General features: G+C 44.0%; 2 protein-coding genes across 2 annotated transcripts; one reads left to right on the plus strand and one right to left on the minus strand.

The window, feature by feature from the left end:
- The first annotated feature begins 2,795 nt into the window (after positions 1-2,795).
- On the plus strand, positions 2,796-4,529 carry IGFALS (insulin like growth factor binding protein acid labile subunit). Its single transcript, XM_029285464.1, has one exon. The coding sequence runs from the start codon at positions 2,796-2,798 to the stop codon at positions 4,527-4,529; it is 1,734 nt and encodes a 577-aa protein (XP_029141297.1).
- A 2,323-nt stretch (positions 4,530-6,852) lies between these two features.
- Positions 6,853-18,800, minus strand: NUBP2 (nucleotide binding protein 2). Its single transcript, XM_015822986.1, has 7 exons — positions 18,750-18,800; positions 12,665-12,783; positions 10,353-10,551; positions 10,073-10,227; positions 9,302-9,412; positions 8,035-8,104; positions 6,853-7,522 (listed from the first exon to the last, which is right to left on the minus strand). The coding sequence occupies exons 1-7, from the start codon at positions 18,766-18,768 to the stop codon at positions 7,377-7,379; spliced, it is 819 nt and encodes a 272-aa protein (XP_015678472.1). The 5' UTR covers positions 18,769-18,800; the 3' UTR covers positions 6,853-7,376.
- Positions 18,801-19,575: the final 775 nt, after the last annotated feature.

The following is a 19,575-nucleotide window of genomic DNA, read 5'->3' on the forward strand; positions in this document are numbered from 1 at the left end:
AAAAAACTTGGCCACTGGTTTTGCCTAACCTTGCTTGCTCTTGTAATGATGTATGGAAAATAATTGCCATGGGCTCCATAGCACGTCTGTTCCTTATTCATATAAGGGGGTGGGGGAAACCCTGTAAACCTGAAGCTATGATATGATTATTATTTCTCAAAATGTACATTTCCTAGAGTTGGCCAAGTTAGAAGGATGTGTTGCAGGGTGCCTGAATTAAATATGTGCTACTTTGTTAAGTCTGAAAAACTCCACTTTAAAAACTTGAAATGCCCTAGATTGCATCCATTCCTTATTTCTTTTTGGTCTAGTAGAGGCTTTTTTGAATGGAAGGCGAGGGTAGGTAATTTTTAATCCATTTCCCCCATTCTCTTTCACACAATTTCAGTATTTGTAGCCTTCTGAATGTTTCTGCCAATTGCCATTATATCATAAGCATGTTAAGTATGCATTTTGCCACCTAATATGCACTTCCATAGCTTGAGAATGAATTACTGTTGATGTTCATGTTCATAATGTTCATGTCCACAGCAGTTTATATTCTGGGTTTATGGATACTGGAATCTATACAAGCCTTGGTTTCAGATTTCAGTTTCTGCAAACCCCAAATGGTGGTCATTTCAGATTTGAATGGTGCTATCTATGTTGAATCTTTTTTTAATTGCTGTATATTTGTTATTTTCTTTTTATCGTTTAAACCACCAGGAGTTGAATTGGATTCAGGCAACATCTAAGTCAAATAAATAAATAAAACTGAACCAACTTCTTTACTGGCTGATAAAAATGTAACTTCTATTAAGTACTGCCTGAAAAACCATTTATTTGTGGATTTTAACTCGGTTTTAAATGCATTAGATTGCATCCATTATTTCACCCTTGATGAGTCCTTCCAATTTTTTGGGCATTTTTTTTTTCAGCAGTGGTTTGCCCTCGCCTCTTTGTTCCCAGGGCATAGAAAGAGGGTCTAGCTCAGGGGGTCTTCAAACTTGGCCCTTTTATGTCTTGTGGACTTCAACTCCCAGAATTCCTCAGCCAGGCACGCTGGTCTAGCCCAAGTTTACCCAGCTGACATTGTGCCTAAGGAAGGACTAGGACTCATGGTCTCCCACCTTAAGTGCCTTAACCACTACACAAAACTGGTTCTCCATAAATATATATATATGCTGTGGTGTTTTCTAAGTGCGTTCAGTGGTATAGGAGGACCATCAAATCACTGCAATCTTCTGTGCACAAATCTACCTTGACCTTAAACTATCCTTAAGCTATCCTTATGCATTCGGGTTAAAAGTCTCTCTTCGCCCTGTCGCACTGATAATTTTCAGATAAATCACAAGGGTGTAGTAACATACTCCTCACCTGAACACCCTTGCGTGTGCGGATGAGCGAGAGGAGGAGGGATTTAATCCCAGTGCTTTCATAATGATGCCTCGTACAGAGGTTGCCGGCATTCTTTCTCTCCGTTACGCTGCCTTTTCGTTCAAAATTTAGAATTTCCTTCTACCTCATCCTTTCTCAAATTGCGTCCCGTTTAAAAAAAAAAGTTCAGCAATTATTTTCAGTTTCCAAGCTTCTGTCGTTTAACAGATTTTTTTTTTATGTAACACATTTATTTAAAAAAAAAAAGTAGCGGTAGCAGGAAATGCCAAGTGACATTTTATTTAGGATTCTTTCACTAGATCACTTTGGAGGAATGGGTGGTGACCCTCAATATTTCTTACTGATTGTACATTTTAAATAATCGTGTGCATGTGCGAAATCTCACTGCTCCCTTTTAGGAGGGCAGCTTCCCTGTAAACAATAGTATTCCAAAAAAAAAAAAATGTTGCTGTTGTGAGTCTCCTGTGTTGTTTCCTGTTACACTGAGCACCAGGAGACATCAAGCCGTTAACTTCATCCCCTTTGGGATGAAATTAGGCGTGGGTCTGGTGTAATTCCATGGGGCTCAAGTGCTCGACTGAGAATTGAACAAAGGATATGCACTGTGTGTATCCTATGTGTAAAGAGGATGAGGGTATGAAGATCATGTAAGACCTTCTTCATGAGGCTATCACATAATGGAACATCTACCTATATCTCTGCTCTGAGATCTGAAGGGAAGATGGATCGTACATACCATTCTTTTAGATCAGGGGTAGGCAACCTTGGCTCTTTTATGACTCGTGGACTTCAACTCCCAGAATTCCTGAGCCAGCATGGCTCAGCTTGGAAACCTCTCCCTTTCCCCTCAGCATGGCTGGCTCAGGAATTCTGGGAGTTGAAGTCTACGGGTCATAAAAGAGCCAAGGTTGCCTACCCATGTTCTAGATTCACTAGGACAGAGTGAGTATTGAGCCCTACTGATTGAACACTCTTAAGGAAAAGCTGAGCTGCTATGATTTTTGTGTGCTTCCTCGTTTCCATTATCTTCTCCTTGGCTCCCCTATTCACCACAAGAGAGGACAGACCAAAGAGGTTGTTCTTTCTTCTCTTTTTCCTGAGTATTGCTTGTGAAGTTGGAGATGGCAGGCACAGTGGTAGGGAAGGCCAAGGCTCGGGATTCCTCCCAAGAAGCCATGGGCTCTTTTTGAGATGTGGCCCTCACGATATTGATCTGATATTTGCCTCCCAACAACAACCCTGTTCTTGAGATGTGCTAAAAATTCTTCACACTGTTCTGCCTCTGCTTGCTTGTTTGTCCCTAGTTTGATAGCTTTCTTATTTTTTTCTCTCTTTTAATTATCCACCCAGCAGGAGCAGCCTCCACGTGGACCCTTATTTGGGCGTTGGTGACAACGCTTCTGCATCCTGAAGCAAGAATGCTGAAAGAGTGCACAAGTCCTGAAGGTCAGAAATGCCCCAGCCTATGCGCTTGTAGCTTTGACGACTGCAACGATGATCTGAGTGTCTACTGCAGTGCACGGAACCTTACCACCTTGCCCGAAGACGTGCCCCGAAGTACAAGGATGTTGTGGCTGGATGGGAACAATTTCACAACCTTGCCAGCTCTTGCTTTTAGGAACCTCTCCAACCTGGAGTTTCTTAACTTTCAGGGCAGTCAGTTATCAGGGATTGAACAACATGCCTTCCATGGTTTGGAAGGACTGTACTCTTTGCTCCTGGAACGCAATCGGCTGAAGTCACTGGCACCCAATATCTTCCTCCACCTTCAGAATCTGGCTTCCTTACGTCTCAACAACAACCAGTTCAGCAAGATTGAAGAAGGTGTGTTTGCTGGACTTTCCAACCTCTGGTATTTAAACCTAGGGTGGAATTCCTTGGTGGTCCTGCCAGACAAAGTGTTCCACGACCTACCCAATTTAAGGGAGATGGTCCTGGCTGGAAACAAGCTGCACTACCTCCAACACCAATTGTTCTACAGTCTCAGCGAGTTGCGGGAACTGGATCTGAGTTGGAATTCCCTCAAGGGCATCAAAGGTAACATCTTCACAAAGCTTCAAAAGCTGCTGAAACTTTACCTGAACCAGAACCAAATCAACGCCATCGCTCCGAGGGCCTTTTGGGGCCTGAAATCTTTGAGATGGTTAGATCTCTCCCACAACCGTCTGGCTACCCTTTTTGAAGACACATTCCTGGGACTTTCGAGCCTTCACGTCTTGCGTCTCTCCAGCAATTCCATCACTAGCTTGAGTCCCCGGACTTTCAAAGACCTGCAGTTCCTGGAAGAATTGCAGCTAGGGAACAACAAGATTCGCACCTTGCAGGAAAAGAGCTTTGATAAATTGGCTCAACTGGAGGTCCTTACTCTAAACGACAACCAGATTCAGGAGATCAGGCCTGGGGCGTTTCTCGGACTCTCCCACGTGGCCGTGATGAACCTATCGGGGAATTGCCTTACAACTTTTCCTGATTTCACTTTCAGGGGTCTCAGCCATCTCCACAGCCTCCATCTGGAAAGCTGCTGCCTCACCAGGATCAGACCGCAAATGTTTTCTGATCTCTCCAGTCTCCGAAGGCTCTTTTTGCGATTCAACGCCATCTCCGTCGTTGAAGATAACAGCTTGAATGATTTACACGAGCTGCTTGACCTGGATCTCAAGCACAACCGGCTGAGAAGTCTCTCCCCGAATCAGTTCGCTGGCCTAAGGAACCTCGAATATCTCCTCCTGTCCTTCAACCAGCTGGTAGATCTCTCTCCTGAGGCCTTCGTCCCGTTGTCGCGTCTCTCCTGGCTTGATCTCTCCAACAACTTCCTGGAGACCTTGGACGGCGGCACCTTGGCCACTTTCTCAAAACTGACTTATCTGAACATCAGGAACAACTCTCTGAAGACCTTCTCGGTGGATTGGCTCGGCCCGTCACCTACACTGGTTCAGCTGTGGCTAGAAGGGAACAAATGGGAGTGCAATTGCTCGCTCAAGGGTCTCCGAGACTTCGCTCTGCAGCAACCCAGTGTGGTCCTGCGGTACACACAATCTATCACAGAAGAAGCACCTGAATATACCTACAACAACATCACTTGCCTTAGCCCTGCGGAAGTGGTAGGACTTGATCTACGAGACATTCAAGAAGATCATTTTGCGGATTGTTAAGTGTTTTGTCACCTTCTTGCTTTCTTTCCAAGAAATGTTCTCCTTTCTAGGGAACAGTACCAACTCAATCTTTTATGGGTTTGGACTTACGAAGCCATCAGGAATCAGGCACAACGTGAATGTATATATTCAAGTATATTCAAGTCATCACAAAGGTCTATTGCAAGTGTCCTTGGCTGGTCTCAAAAACACTATCAGACCAGATGTTTTAAAAGTCCAGCAGGCATTTCTAGAGTTGTAGATCAGACTGGGAAGTTAAACAATTCAGGTGACAAACTTTGCATACTGCTTCCACAAAATCTGCACAGACTTCATTCAATCACCCACTCAAGTTTGATTTAACGGAGAATGGCCTTAACATTTAGGAAAATTAATTAAGAAAAATAATTAATATCAAATAATGTTCTGAATCACAGAGTGGTATCATTTGCAACTTCCTTAGATATATTTAAGCCTTTAGGACTCAAATATTCCAGTAAGTTGGTTAATATTCCCTTTTCCTCCTCCCCCCTTTATAAAGTATTTTTTGGGATTTTCTACTGCCTCTGGAGATGGGTGGGGAATATGAGTGCTGCCCTGTTTTCTCATAATGCCAACTTATCACTTGGAAACAATTTTTTTTTTCCAAACCAGGTTCTGCAATAACTTGATAGGCTCCATAACGGGGGGGGGGGGGGGAGAAATTCAACTAATTTTGATATATGCATTTGCCGAAGTAAATTACAAGCAACACAACTTTATCGCCAATTTTCTATCACTAGAGCTTCGTCTCTTGAGAATGGGCCCTGAGAATTTTGCTCACAGGTTCTGCAGCCCCAAAAAGTTTGAAAATGCCTTGGAGCATTGTGGAATATTGCACCGAAGCTATATCCTGGTGAGCAGAATTGAGGGGAAATGTTATATCTGGAGACTGCTGGTGTTTACTGGGGTCTCGCGTAGCTGAGAACCCTTTAAATTCAGGACTGGTCTCCTGTCAAGTCTCAACTAGGCAAACCAACAACCTCTCTGAGGTGTTGTCCGTGCAGAGGAGAAACAAAGATGAAAGAAAACCGAAACACCCTGAACCAAACTTAGTATATTGAGCAAATGCAGCCATTGCTGTGTTTGTTAATTAACCTGATTAAGTTTATTATGTGAATGCTGCCATCAAGTACTGGGCTCTGTCACGTTCACATGATTTACAAGGAAATAATCTTTCCAAAGTGCTGTGGCTGTACTTGACTGTAGCAATACCTACGTGCCTAGTCATAAAGACTGTGGATAGAAATTACAGTTAGAAACGTGTAGAGCAATGATGGCAAACCTTTTAGAGACCGAGTGCCCAAACTGCAACCCAAAACCCACTTATGCATCGTCGGGTGCCGGGTGGGTGTGGCCCATTGGGTGGGCGTGGCTGCAGTGGTAACAGCAGACTGGGTGGGACTAAAAAGTTCAATCAGTCAATTCCAACTTTGCAAGATCTTTTTTTCCCCACGAGACGTTGAAATTGACTGATTGATTGAACTTTTTTTTTTTTTTTTGCACACGGCGGCGGAGGCCTAAAGCGAAAAGGTTTTATAAAACCCAGCTGAAGACCTAGGACTGGGGCGATGGCGCGCATGCCCACATCTCTGGCACCCGTGCCATAGGTTCGCCACCACTGGTGTAGAGGTTGGGAAAAATAGAATATCGTGTACTCAGTTAAGTTCTGAATCCCAAGTCTCCCTTCCAGTTCTTGTCTTCCCTGAAATATCCTAACCTTAATTTACCAGCGTTTCTCTTGTGTCCTCACACTCATGGGTCATTCTTCCTTGTCTTCTTGGAGCCTATACCTCAGTTCTTTCTAGCAATTGCCTTCATCCGGATGAAAATTAAAAGGAAAAAAATAGGGATTTCCCCCTTTTGCTATCATAGAAACTAGAAAATGAAAACATTTCAGGACTCTTCTGTGAAAATTAAAGGTTGTATGTCATGAGATATGTTACAGCAGTATGTCTTCCTGGATGTGTGTCATACTTTTATCTCTGTTTTGTAAGAGACAAACAACAGCACAACATAAATCTGCAGAATGTGGAAGCGAGATGCTTAAAATAGAGACGAAGGGTAAGTAAACCTTTTAAGGAATCTGCAAACTGCATTTCTTGATCATTCCTGTACAAGGAAATCAGGCTGTTGTGGTTTTCTAAATTATCACCTCAGGGAAGCCCTCCTGTTACACAATCTGAACTTACTACTGTATATGTGTATGTATATATATATATATAATCTTAGACAGCATCAATACAGGTTACTTGCATATGAAAAATAAAGTAAAATACACATGCACAAGCCTTGATTGCAACTGGAAACAATTTAATAGATAATTCAGTTACTAAAAATATATATATATCCTGAGTCATGATCAATTCGGCACAGCAATAGAGAATGCTGACTTTGAGTTTCACTGATTGACATGCACTGATGTAAAAGGCTTCAATGCACGGTGATAGAGGATGAGATCCAGAATGTAAGCACCCACAGTTTTTTTTTCCATCTCTGTCTGTCTGTCTCTCTCTCAGAAACATGTATCTGAATAAGGCTATTTTCTCAGGTGTAAAACAGGTTCTTCATGGGTGAAATTGAAATAATTTAAGGCCTGACAAAATTAACTACAGGATAGATCACTCCCAAGCACACAGTGGGTCACTTCGTCTGCCAGGGGAAGAATGCACCAATATCCATTTGAGGGATCGTGATTTGCTCCGCTGAAGTCTCCTTCTGCAAGTTTGTTGCTCTCCAGAGACGTTCTCCCATTTCCTGATCAGATTCTTTCACTTCTGCTTGAGCAACAAGGAGACGTTAGCCATTAGGAACTCCACTCTTCGTTGCTCAGGAGCTACAGGTGGAGGCCTCAGCCAAAAGACGCTGGGCAATATCTGTTAATGCCGAGAAGGCTAAACTCTTGGGAAATTCCTGAAGAAAGTCTCTGCCTTCTTCCAAACTTTGTGTAAGTTGTGGATCCAGAGGTACACAGCCTGTTGAAAGGAGAATGCCAAAAAAGCCAGCATGAGGAGAAATGAACAATGCTTTTCTTCCTTCCACTCTCCAAAGGAAAAATATGTCACTTTTTCATTTCTGATGCCCTGGTTGTCTGTCTACCTCTCCTGTTTTATCACTGACCAGGTTTAGATATTATGCTAAGCTAGGGTTGGCTTTAAGTATGGTTTCTAGAAGAAGTCACAACCGGCAGGGTTTGCAAAGTACGCTAAGTAATAAGCCACAATGATTACGTCCATGCAACTTGCTAAGGTGAAACCAAACACACCATATTATTATATTAGCGTGCAAGTTACATGCAAATACAGAAATCGCCCCTTGAAATCTCTATTCTCCCAGCTGTAATTTTAGGAGAAATTTGGCAATTGGACAATATGATGTTGAAAATGATTGTTCTCCACCGAGACACCCTTGAATAGTGGAGTTTGCACAGTTGTGTCGGCTAGTTACTAACTAATTACAGGTTAATATTCACTGAGAAAATACTCACCCAGGAATGGGACGTCTGCATGTTTGGCCAGTTCCTGCCCACCTCCTTTGGAAAAAAGATTTGTGCATTCCTGGAAGGATACAAAACTTTTGTTATAAAGGCAGGTGACGACAAAGGCTGTATTTGTAAGAAGAATGTCATTTTATATATATCCATACAGTTATGGCCTCCTTTTCCTAAATGCAAAAAGACAGCTGCTGCTGCAACGGGCAGCTGGGTCCATCCCTGTATGCCACGAAAGCACCCAGCAGATGCTTCCTCAAAGTTTCCCAGCAGTTGTAACTGGGAAGTTGCTCTGCTCTAGTACAGCTTAAGCCAAGGATACCCATCATTTACAGAGTTCTGGCCATCAACATACAACTGCACGTCTTTAATAGTGAGGATTTAATTTTTCAGCTCGTGCTGCTTTTGGGAGAGAGAGTCTGGCGTGGTTAAGGCAGTGATGGCGAACCTTTTAGAGTCCGAGTGCCCAAACTGCAACCCAAAACCCACTTATGCATCGTTGGGTGCTGGGTGGGCATGGCCCATTGGGTGGGTGTGGCCTATTGGGTGGGCATGGCTACAGTGGTAACAGCAGACTGGGTGGGACTAAAAAGTTCAATCAATCAATCAATTCCAACTTTGCAAGAACTTTTTTTCCCCGCGAGAAGTTGAAATGGACTGATTGAACCTTTTTTTTTTTTTGCACATGGCGGCAGAGGCCTAAAGCGAAAAGGTTTTATAAAACCCAGCTGAAGGCCTAGAACTGGGGCGACAGCGCGCGTGCCCACAGAGAGGGCTCTGAGTGCCGCCTCTGGCACCCGTGCCATAGGTTTGCCACCACTGGGTTAAGGCATCAAGCTAGAAACCAGGAGAGGTGAGTTCTAATCCCCCTTAAGCACAGAACCAGCTGGGTGATATTGAGCCAGTCACTCTCTCTCTCTCTCTCTTGACTTTGCAAGGAGGAGGCAAGGGCAAGCCGCTTCCAAAATCTTGCCAAGAAAACCACAAAGACTTGTTGGGTGGAAGCTCAGATTTTTGGATTTTTTTCAGATCATTTTTTCCAGATCTTCACATCTCTAGGCAAAAAGCTTCCCCAGATTAAAAGAAGCTTCCCCTACATGTAATTCAGTCTGTTTAAAGTGTGGGAGAGAAATTAACTCTACCCAAGCACCATTGGAAGCAATTCTATCTTCCCTTCTGGCCCCAGGTTTAGAAACCCTTATAGCTGCCACTAGCTTCAGTATCAGGTCCACGATCCAAACAAGGCTTGGCACCCAATCCTCACCGAGCAATGGGGACAGACAAAGCCGCTCATGTTCTCCACAATCCCGAGGACCCGCAGGCCGGTTTTCTTGCAGAAGGTCAGTTCTCGCCTTACGTCTCCCACCGCCACTTCCTACAGGAAGGAAAGAAACTCAGTTAAGGGGAAAAAAGGTTCAAAGCACAAACCGCTTTGGCTAGAAACTTATCATTCGGCAGCCATCCTTTGTAGCTACACTGGGACGTGTCTACTAAAAGATCATCTTGGAAGGGGGAGCTATCCAGACAGTGAGCTGTGCCAGGCCTTCATGTAGCCCCATGGAATGGCAGAAAGATTAGATCCAGCCATCCCTGTGTATCATGGACAGGTGAGGGATGTAGCATTCGGTATCATGTTCCTCAAGATCTCCCAGGTAACTGCTAGCTTCTCAGCCTGCATTTAAGTTTATTTTATTTGGACTTGATTCGGGCCAGCTGATTAAACCTGGCTAACCACGGTTAATTACTCTGTTCAGAGTTTAGCACGAAAGGCTAACCCCTCCAACAATGCGTCTGCTGATTTCAGGAACTTCAGACCCCTGCCTTGAAACCCAGATGCTGCTCCAGCAGTTGCACTGGAAAAATACTGAAGGGGGAATCATCTCTTGTTCTTAGTGAGACAGGTACAAAATGCAGAATGTCAAGATTTGGGGAGCAAACTTGGGGATGCTCAGATAAAGGGTCTCATTTTTTCTGGATCCTACAGGATCCTGGTGATGTGACTCGGCGGAACGTCTGAAGCCAGTAGTGCCTGTACCTGGGGTGTGGTCACCAAAACTGCCCCAAGAGGTTTAAAAGGCCGGAGGGATTCGACTGTGGAGATGTGCTCGTCGGAGGTCCCAGGGGGCGTGTCCACAATCAAGAAGTCAAGTTCTCCCCAGGTAACGTCGGCGACGAATTGCTTTATTAAAGCTGTGAAGGCACAATATGCAAATGAGGATCACTGACCGGAATACGAGAGACACGTTCCCATATTTCGTCACCAAAGTGGTACTTGCTTTGAAGGGGGGGAGGGCAGCGGAAGCATCATTCCGTACCGTTTTTCTTTGGTCCTCTCCACACCACGGCGTCATCTGGCTTCTCCAGAAGGAAGCCTATAGACATCAGAGCAATGCTTTTGTCCTGGTCAACGAAGACCGGCACCCAGCCACTGTCACACTGGTGGACATCTCGGTCCTGCACATTCAGCATGCGAGGGATGCTGGGGCCACAAAGGTCCACATCCAGGATCCCGACCTAGAGAAACAAGCAGTCGGGTTTTTTTGAAAGAAAGATCTCACGAGGCTTTTGCCTGGAGTAATGTCCTCCAATCCATAGTTCAGACACTGCTGGTGGTCTGCAAGGTTTAACAATAGTACAGGGAACTGCTGGATCTCTCCAAAAGTTGGCACTCTTGCCAGACATTGCCCATGTTATTTACATTAAAATTCTGCAATTCCACAGATACGACGGAAGTTGAGATCATGTAAACCAGGGGTAGGCAACCTTGGCTCTTTTATGACTCGTGGACTTCAACTCCCAGAATTCCTGAGCCACCATGGCTCAGCTTGGAAACTCTCCCTTTCCTCTCAGCATGGCTGGCTCAGGAATTCTGGGAGTTGAAGTCCACGAGTCATAAAAGAGCCAAGGTTGCCCACCCCTGATGTAAACTGTAGTTCCCTGTGAACACTACGGTTTACACGATCTCAACTTCCCTTTATTTTCCTAGGGAATGAATAGAAAATAAGGAACGGTCTTCTAAAACTCCAGAAACCAAATCGACCAACCAACTGCAAAGGAAATCTTGACATCTAGAGTTGTCTTCGTTTGGGAAATGTGCATAGGAGCAGGCAAGGCGGGAGACCAAACAATGAAATTATCAGGCTAGAGTGATTAGACGGCTAGAGTGGGAGCTGTGAAACAGTGGGGTCAAAAGGTACACACTGCCTATGCAAAGCTCAAAAGGTAGAGCAAATAATCTTATCACGGATACCTCTTGCATTTCACAGATCTCCTGACACAATGTTTACCTTTCCCCCCCCCCTATACAATAGCTGGCAAACCTATACAACTTCCAATATTAGACCAGCTGCCATCAATCCCAACAAGTACAGCCAACAGCAAGAAACCCTACATCCCCCTGCTCCGTGCTTTGACTTGCATTGGACGTGGATCATCTAACTTTCTGAGGCTGTACTTAACTGAGCAGCTAACAACTGCAATGGGCAGGGCAGGCACTTTTCTTTACGGGGATCTGGAGTGTCCAGTTCATTTTTCTAAATGATGGCAGGCTTACTTTAGAACAGTGGTGGCGAACCTATGGCACGGGTGCCAGAGGCGGCACTCAGAGCCCTCTCTGTGGGCACGTGCGTCGTCGCCCCAGTCCTAGGCCTTCAGCTGGGTTTTATAAAACCTTTTCGCTTTAGGCCTCCGCCGCCGTTTGCAAAAAAAAAAAAAGGTTCAATCAATCAGTCAATTTCAACCTCGCGGGAAAAAAAAGATCTTGCAAAGTTGGAATTGATTGATTGAACTTTTTAGTCCCACCCAGTCTGCCATTACCACCACAGCCACGCTCACCCAATGGGCCACGCCCATCCACCCAATGGGCCACACCCACCCGGCACCTGATGATGCATAAGTGGGTTTTGGGTTGCAGTTTGGGCACTCGGTCTCTAAAAGGTTCGCCATCACTGCCTTAGAGGGAGATGACTCTATCAGAGGTAAATGACTCATGCCATCCGCTTCCTTAAGCTGCCTTCAGTCTAACAGGAAAGAAAGCTTCCTAAACTGGATGTTGGAAACTTCCTTTTCCCAATCCAACCAGCTGTGATAATCATAGCAGAATACACGGAAACAAACGGAAACAAACTGGTATCAAATCACATTGTTGGTCTAATACGTGCAGCGCTATCAAAGCTGTAGATTTCCGGGTTTCAGCCAGAAATCTCTAACCTATATCGGGATGTCCAACCTTGGCAATTTTAAGACCTGTGGACTTCAACTCCCAGAATTCCCAGCCAGGCATGCTGCCTGGGGAATTCTAGGAGCTGTAGTCTACAAGTGTTAAAAATTGTCAAGTTTGGAGAGCACTGGCCTACCACAAAGGGCTGGATGGACAACCTGCAGCTCTTATTTCTCATTTTCTGACTCCCAAAAGCTTCCCTCAAATCACTGGAAAGGCAGAGCAAAACACTGACTGGCAGTGGAATTATGATCATCATTGTAATAAAGAAACAATGGTCAAAGTAGGGAATCCTAAAGGCTGGATTTCTCGGGCAGTGTGGCTAAATCTGGAAGCTCCAAAGTTTGTGTATGGAGGCAGCGGGGCTGCTCTAATTTTTGTACCGCGCTGTCTTGGAATGGCACATACCTTTTTCCCAGCGTGCTTGAAAGCCAGAGCCAGTTCAGTGGAGATGGTGCTCTTTCCAACACCCCCTTTCCCTGACAGCACCAGGATTATGTGCTGGACCCCAGCCAAATTGCCTCTTTCTGTCAGGAACAAGAGAAAATAAGCAGAGACAGTTCAAGCCATGCCTGACAGAAATGGGAAAGGGAAAAATAAGCTGAGGAGACTCAACGACAACCCAAGCCTTCTTTCCAATGCTGATGGTGACTAGAACGGCATTCTGTAAATTCCTATAACTTACAAAATCAGGGCAAATCAGGGCAAAATATGCCCTGATTCAAGGTGATCAGCTAGTGTCTGGGCCAAAATAAACTTAAGATCCAAATCAGCTAGTGTCTGGGCCAAATTAAAAAAAACAAAAGCAGGACTGTGCTCAAGCAGAATACAGTCAAGAGTCTGAAACATATCAAGAACAAATCTATTTATCCCTATAAGTGCACAAGACTCTTGGTTGATTTAGCTATCGAAAGCTAATAAAAGTTTCCAGGGTGGAAAGGGCTGTAGAATATTCTTTATAACTGCACTGTTGGGGCCATTAGGACACTGATGATGTTGATGATGCCTAAAACACAAACTTCCGTAATTCAGGAAGCAATTCCTTCCCTTTTCCCAGAAGTCCAGCAGGGCAATATTTACCAGCCGGAAATACAGTAGATATGGCCACTTTTATATTTCCCAAAGAAGCCAGAAACTTTTTTTAAAACTGGTACAGAAGCAAGACTCTAGCTTACAAAGCCCCACTTTAAAAAGGTGGCTGTAGAAGTGACGGGAAGTCAAGAATGGATTCATATCCCACACTAACCTATGCGGTTAACCGTGGTTGGACTAAACCACAATTGGCTGGGATCATACACTGCCCTAAGTCAAAGCCAAACAAGACAAGTTATGATTTAATCCGAGGCATGAATGCAACTATACAACAAGCTTCCTGAAACTGAATCAAACGTGCACTGTGGACTACAATTCCTGTCATTCCGGCACGAAAAATAAAAGTTGTCGTACATCAGCCGGCCATCAAACTGGGAAGCCGGTCTAATACGTGAAGGCATGCTGCAAAAACACCGAATGCCCTTTTTTTTGACATTCTCCGTAAAGACGCGACTTCTCTAAGGAGATACTACTGGTGTCATATTAAGTATATGCATATATTCTAAATCACCTTTTCCTCTTTGAGTCTGGATTGCTGCATAGCCTAATGAATACTTCTGAATATAAACTCCAGCCTTATTGTTGGCTAACAACGGAAAGGTCAGCCAGCAATTAGGTTGATATACAACCTTACCCTACATGGCAACCTCAAGATTTGGGTGTGCAATTCCCAGAATTTTCGATTCGCATGACCTTGTTGGCTAGGAAATTCAGAGAGCTGCGCATCTGGATTGCATCAAACTGGGAAAACAATCAAACAATGTAAATTTTCAGATTAGAGAGATTGCACAACTAACCGAAAACATTTATTTCTCTGATTTATCACCCAAAAGCTCTCTGTGCGGGCTACATTTTCACCAAAACTTTCGTGCTTTGACTATATCATCCAAGGACGAAATGAAATCAAGTCCTGAGAATATAATCAGAGAACAGAGCAACTGTCTTAACATGATTCCTGCCCTATATTTCCTGCTTCTATATATTTAAATTATAAGCAAGATTAGCAGAAAAAATTTAAAAAATAATAAACAGATTAGGGAGAGAAAAAAAGCAAAAAGATAAAACCTCACAATTCTAAGCACAAGTAGATAGCCAACAAGCTTAACTGGGTTATTGAATTAAGCCATTTTCAGAGTCTGTATAATGGACTGGATCATAAATTCACCAGAAAAATTGGGTTTGCAGAATGTCTGAAATTATACAAGACTAATCAAGGCTAAAACCATTTTGTTGAACGCTGCCTCAAGGCCTGATCTGGTTAAGCAAGAATAAGCCCAGCTGTTTGTTCGGATCCAAATTCAACTATCTAGATTTTGTTCGCCATTAAGTCACAAGCAACTTACTCCACTGATTTCAGTAGGAACCAAGTTCAGATAATTTAATTTTGATTCAGACCGCCGTTATTGGTTTGGAATATGCACATTAGAATTAATTTCTGAATAACATTTCAGTGTTCAATGAAAGTAATTTAATTATGCCTGCCTTCACTGGCATGTTTAAAAATCAAGATTCATAAATTTACAATATAGAACAAGCATGCCTAGCTCCTCTGCTGTCCATATTCACAATGCTCTCATTTAATAGCTGTAATTGGTACTAATATTTCCAACACTTCCTATATCTGGTGGAAGCCAAGATCCAAGACAACATGTTGATTAGAATTCCATGGCTTCTCAGTCATTGGGCCTTATAATAAAGACATCCAAGATGTAAACACGTCTAGTATGTGATCAGAGACTCAGAGAAGGAAAAGGTGAATAAGTATGTAGCTGTTGAGTCACCCAGGAATTTCCTGCAATTTAACACAGCTAGGCTGAAGAACATCATAATGAGTTACTCAGCTGCATTATAAGAGGAAGAAACCGTCTCCTGGACAGAGAATTTTGAACACCCCAAAATGTATGAAGAAAATGAAAACTAGCAAACAGGACTCCTGAAACCCTGGTGGGGGACAAAGATATTCAGTGGGAAGGCCGGACATTTGCCTGGAAATGGAGCCTTCCATGACATTGGCGGAACTCATCAGAAAATCCACAGAAGGTAATGTTGGGGTAACTGCCTCTCTTTTTCTACTACTAAATTCATTGGGACAAAAAGTTCAGCTGCCATTCTCTTTTAAAATGGATGTCATCCGAAGAGAATGCCTTGATTGGAATTTGTTATCAAGTAGGGAAACAAGAAGTCGGGAATGAAAATATAATATTCAACACCAAAGGTCAGCTAGGAGGACATCTCTGATAGTACAAGACGTCCTCGGCTTACGATCGTTGGTTTAGTGAACGTTCAAAGTTACAATGGTGCTGGAAAAAGTTATGACTGATCCCCGGACTTACAACCGTCATAGCTTCCCCATCCTCATATGATCACCATTTATGACCTTCCCAAGTGGCTTCTGATATGCAAAGTTAATGGGGAAGCTCACAGGGGGTTGCAAGTCATAGTCATGTGATGTTTCGCTTAACAACCGTGGCAAAAGGATACAAAATTGAAGCAATCACATGACGCCTCACTCAATGACCACACATTTTTCAGTCCCTATTGTGGTCATAAGAATTACTGTATTAATATATGAACAGCACACTGACCTATCATTTTGATCTGTGTTCAAAGATGTAGTCAATGTATACGCTATTCAAAGACTGGGCAACATTTACAGAGCGGGGTGGTGGCATCACCAAAGGGAAGTAGAGATATTTTTTTTTCCAGACTTCTTTTATTATAAATTTCTTGGTGGCATCACCATCGAGAAAAATGCTCCATTATCCCATTGCTGAAATTTGGATGCTTGTTGCCAAATATCACTAGCACAATCTGGAGATCCAGATGGACCACATCCAGACTGATGGGTAAATAAACGATCTAAACAATGTATACACTTAGGCAAAACATTAGACATGAAATGCTATAATGAATACTAATAGAGAATATCTGTAACTCGGGGTTGAACTGTGGAATATAACTGCGGAGCCTAATGAATAATTATAAATAAAAGCATGCATTTTAATTGTGTTTATGTTATGCCTTAATGAATTCTATTTCCCATACAGTCCTATAAGGAAAATCTCAAATAGATAACAAATTATTGCAGGAACAGCTGATTAACTTAAGGCTATAAACTAAAATCCAGAAATAAATGCATGACATCTGTGCTTTAAATGCTTATGCCATCTGCTTCCCCTCCAATTAATCACATGGGTTTCAATTTAATTAAATATACTCACATTTGCTCTGTCATTGTTGGACATAATGGATTTAAGTGATGACAGTATTTAGTTTGAGTTGTGAGACCAGATATAATTTTTCACTTGGCCATTAGCAGCACTGACCAGAGATTCCAATACATCAGGCAAGTTACCTGATCAGAGAAACCTGGCTTGTCACTTATTGAAAATAACTCTGCTAAAAAAATGAGTTGTGAGTATTTTTTGGTTTTAAAGTACCGTAAGAATGGTGGTGGTTTGCCTCCTAGAGGCCTCATTCTCATATTTTATTCACCTTGTGACATCACCTTGTCAATGAATAATTTCCTGTACTCTCCTCTAGAAAACTGGGGGAGCCTTAGTTTGCAATCTGTCAGAAGTTAAGCATCCCTGCATTAAGGCAAAACTTTAGGAAATAGAAACATCAGTAATTTCTGCTGATGCTTCTCCTAAGAATTTACTGTTTTCTAATGGTATTTTATAGGATCAACTGCAAAATATTTTCATCTATTTGTATACTCCCACTGTGGATATAACCAAGACATATTATTAATTAACCCCACGGATAGAATAAATATTGGATTAACCAGATTTACATCCCACAAATCTCATGTTTGGTTTAAGTAGATGCCACAGGTATTACAAATGGGTTCAGAACCGGTTCTAGCCACTTAAAAAATAGAAGTGAACTTCCCACTTCAATTCCATTTTCTGCCAGTCACCTGTGTGCAACTGGATAGCCATGTGGTTTGGTTGTAATCTCATACTGAGACTTGTACAAAGACAATTTGATATTGTGACAGAGCACAATGTTAATAGGGAAGGAAGGGCAGATAGGTTGATTGCAGTGATTGTGTAAGTGTACCACAGCAACCCCAAAAAAGAAAGAAAAAGGTCTAAATCTGGAACAAAGGCAAAAGGACTGAGCTGAGTTCATGTATATAACACTCAACCAAACGCAAGGGCTGAGTTGAAATAATGTGCTACATCCCCCCCCCCAAAAAAATAGTACCAATGTTTTAAATGTATCAATATTTTTAATGTCCTAATATATTTTTAACCTTGGCAACTTTGTGTTTTTAAAGTTCCAAGTTTTTTTTTTAAATATTCTTTAAATCTTTTTAACTTTGGCAACTTTAAAATGTGCTTCCAAGATTGAAAAACGTTTTGCACACACTGTATTTACTTATTCTCTTTTGCAATCTGTAGTATTTCGGTCTGCTCTAAAGCCTTTAATTTAAGGCAGGGGTCTTCAAACTTGGCCCTTTGATGACTTGAGGACTTCAACTCCCAGAATTCCTCAGCCAGGCACGTGTGCCTGGCTGAGGAATTCTGGGAGTTGAAGTCCTCAAGTCATCAAAGGGCCAAGTTTGAAGACCCCTGCTTTAAGTGGTCCACATAAACAAAAGCATTAAACTCCGAATAATTATAACCACATTAAACACCATCACAATCAGGGTCAAAAAATAATAACAACGCAAAGATGACAGATCCATTAAACGGATAGATAGATAGATAGATAGATAGATAGATAGATAGATAGATAGATATAGATGATAGATAGATAGATATAGATGATATAGATAGATATAGATGATAGATAGATAGATATAGATGATAGATAGATAGATATAGATGATATAGATAGATATAGATGATAGATAGATAGATATAGATGATAGATAGATAGATATAGATGATATAGATAGATATAGATGATAGATAGATAGATATAGATGATTGATAGATAGATGATAGATAGATGATACAGGACAGCATCTTTATCCTCACGCTACCTCCTGGTTCACCCAACCGCCGCCCACCGAACCCAACCTCCCCCATTGAGGCCTGACACGCGTGTTGGCTTCAGGAGGCCGACCCAGGGCTGGTCGTGTGAATAGGGAGACCTCCCTTCCCGAATGTGGGGCGATCCCGTCCCCCCATCGCCCGGATCCCAGGGGCCGGGCCTAGTGTGGCCTGGGCAGGGCAGGGCGTGGGTCAGAGAGGGGATCCTCGGAAGGTTTCCCCACACGAGGACCTCGAGATCGGAGGATGCCAGAGGATCGAAAGGGGCAGCAGGGCCGCCACAGGCCGGCATTCGTCGGGGAAAGCGTTTCTCCCTGAGGGGGGCAGAACTTCACCTGTTGAGCTTCCCTCAGTGAAGCCCCCCCCCATCGCGGCGGCGCCCCTCACGCACTCACCCTCCTCCCCCTTCTCCATGTTGCTTCCGTTCGCCTTCCCTCGCGCTGCCCTCGGGGAGGGGGGGAGGAGCGACACCACTGTTGTCCAATCAGGCGTCTCTCCTGAATGACCGCCCCCTTTACAGACCAATAGGAAGGCAAGCGCGGACAACTCCTCCCGCCTTCTGATTTCGTGGCTCAAAAGGCGATTGGAAGGAGAGACATACTGTGGGCGGGACCGAATCCCCCCACCCCGCCCTTTTCTCAGCCAGTCAGCTTTTATTTAATGACACGAAGAAGCCGCTTGTCCTCCTTTACTTTCGGCAGCTGAGGGGGTGTGGTGTAGTGGTGGTGACGTCACTGAAGCCGCCGCCCACACGCCGCTGGGAAAGCCAATGAGAGCCCGAGAAGCGAGCGTCTCTCTCTCTCTCTCTCGTGCGCGCGAGCCTTCCTCTTGCGGCGGGGGGGGGGAGGAGCGAGACTGAGCAACGACGCCCCTCCCCACAAGGAAGCCGGACGTGGGAGCCTCTCGCGAGGGACGTGCCCAATGGGAGGAGAGCGAGAGGGCGGCTCCGCCCCTTCCTCGCGCGAGAAGGGGCGGGGCGAAAGCAGCGCGATGACGCAGGTAGGCGGTGGAGGCGGAGGGAGGGGAGAGGCCGCGTCGCCTGGATTTGGGGGTGACGCGCCGGCGGGAAGGAAAGGAAAGGCGGGAACCCGGGCGGAGGTCCCGGGGAATCGGGGAACGCCGGCGGGAAGGGTCGTCCTCGGAGAAACGACGCCGCCGGGCGCGCCCCTCTGAGGTAAACGGGGCCTGCGGCCTACAGATACTCCGATTAACAGGAAAGCT

This window comes from Protobothrops mucrosquamatus, unplaced genomic scaffold (assembly GCF_001527695.2).
Source record: "Protobothrops mucrosquamatus isolate PMUCROS unplaced genomic scaffold, P.Mucros_1.0 scaffold1736, whole genome shotgun sequence".
In the NCBI taxonomy this organism is placed as follows: domain Eukaryota; kingdom Metazoa; phylum Chordata; class Lepidosauria; order Squamata; family Viperidae; genus Protobothrops; species Protobothrops mucrosquamatus.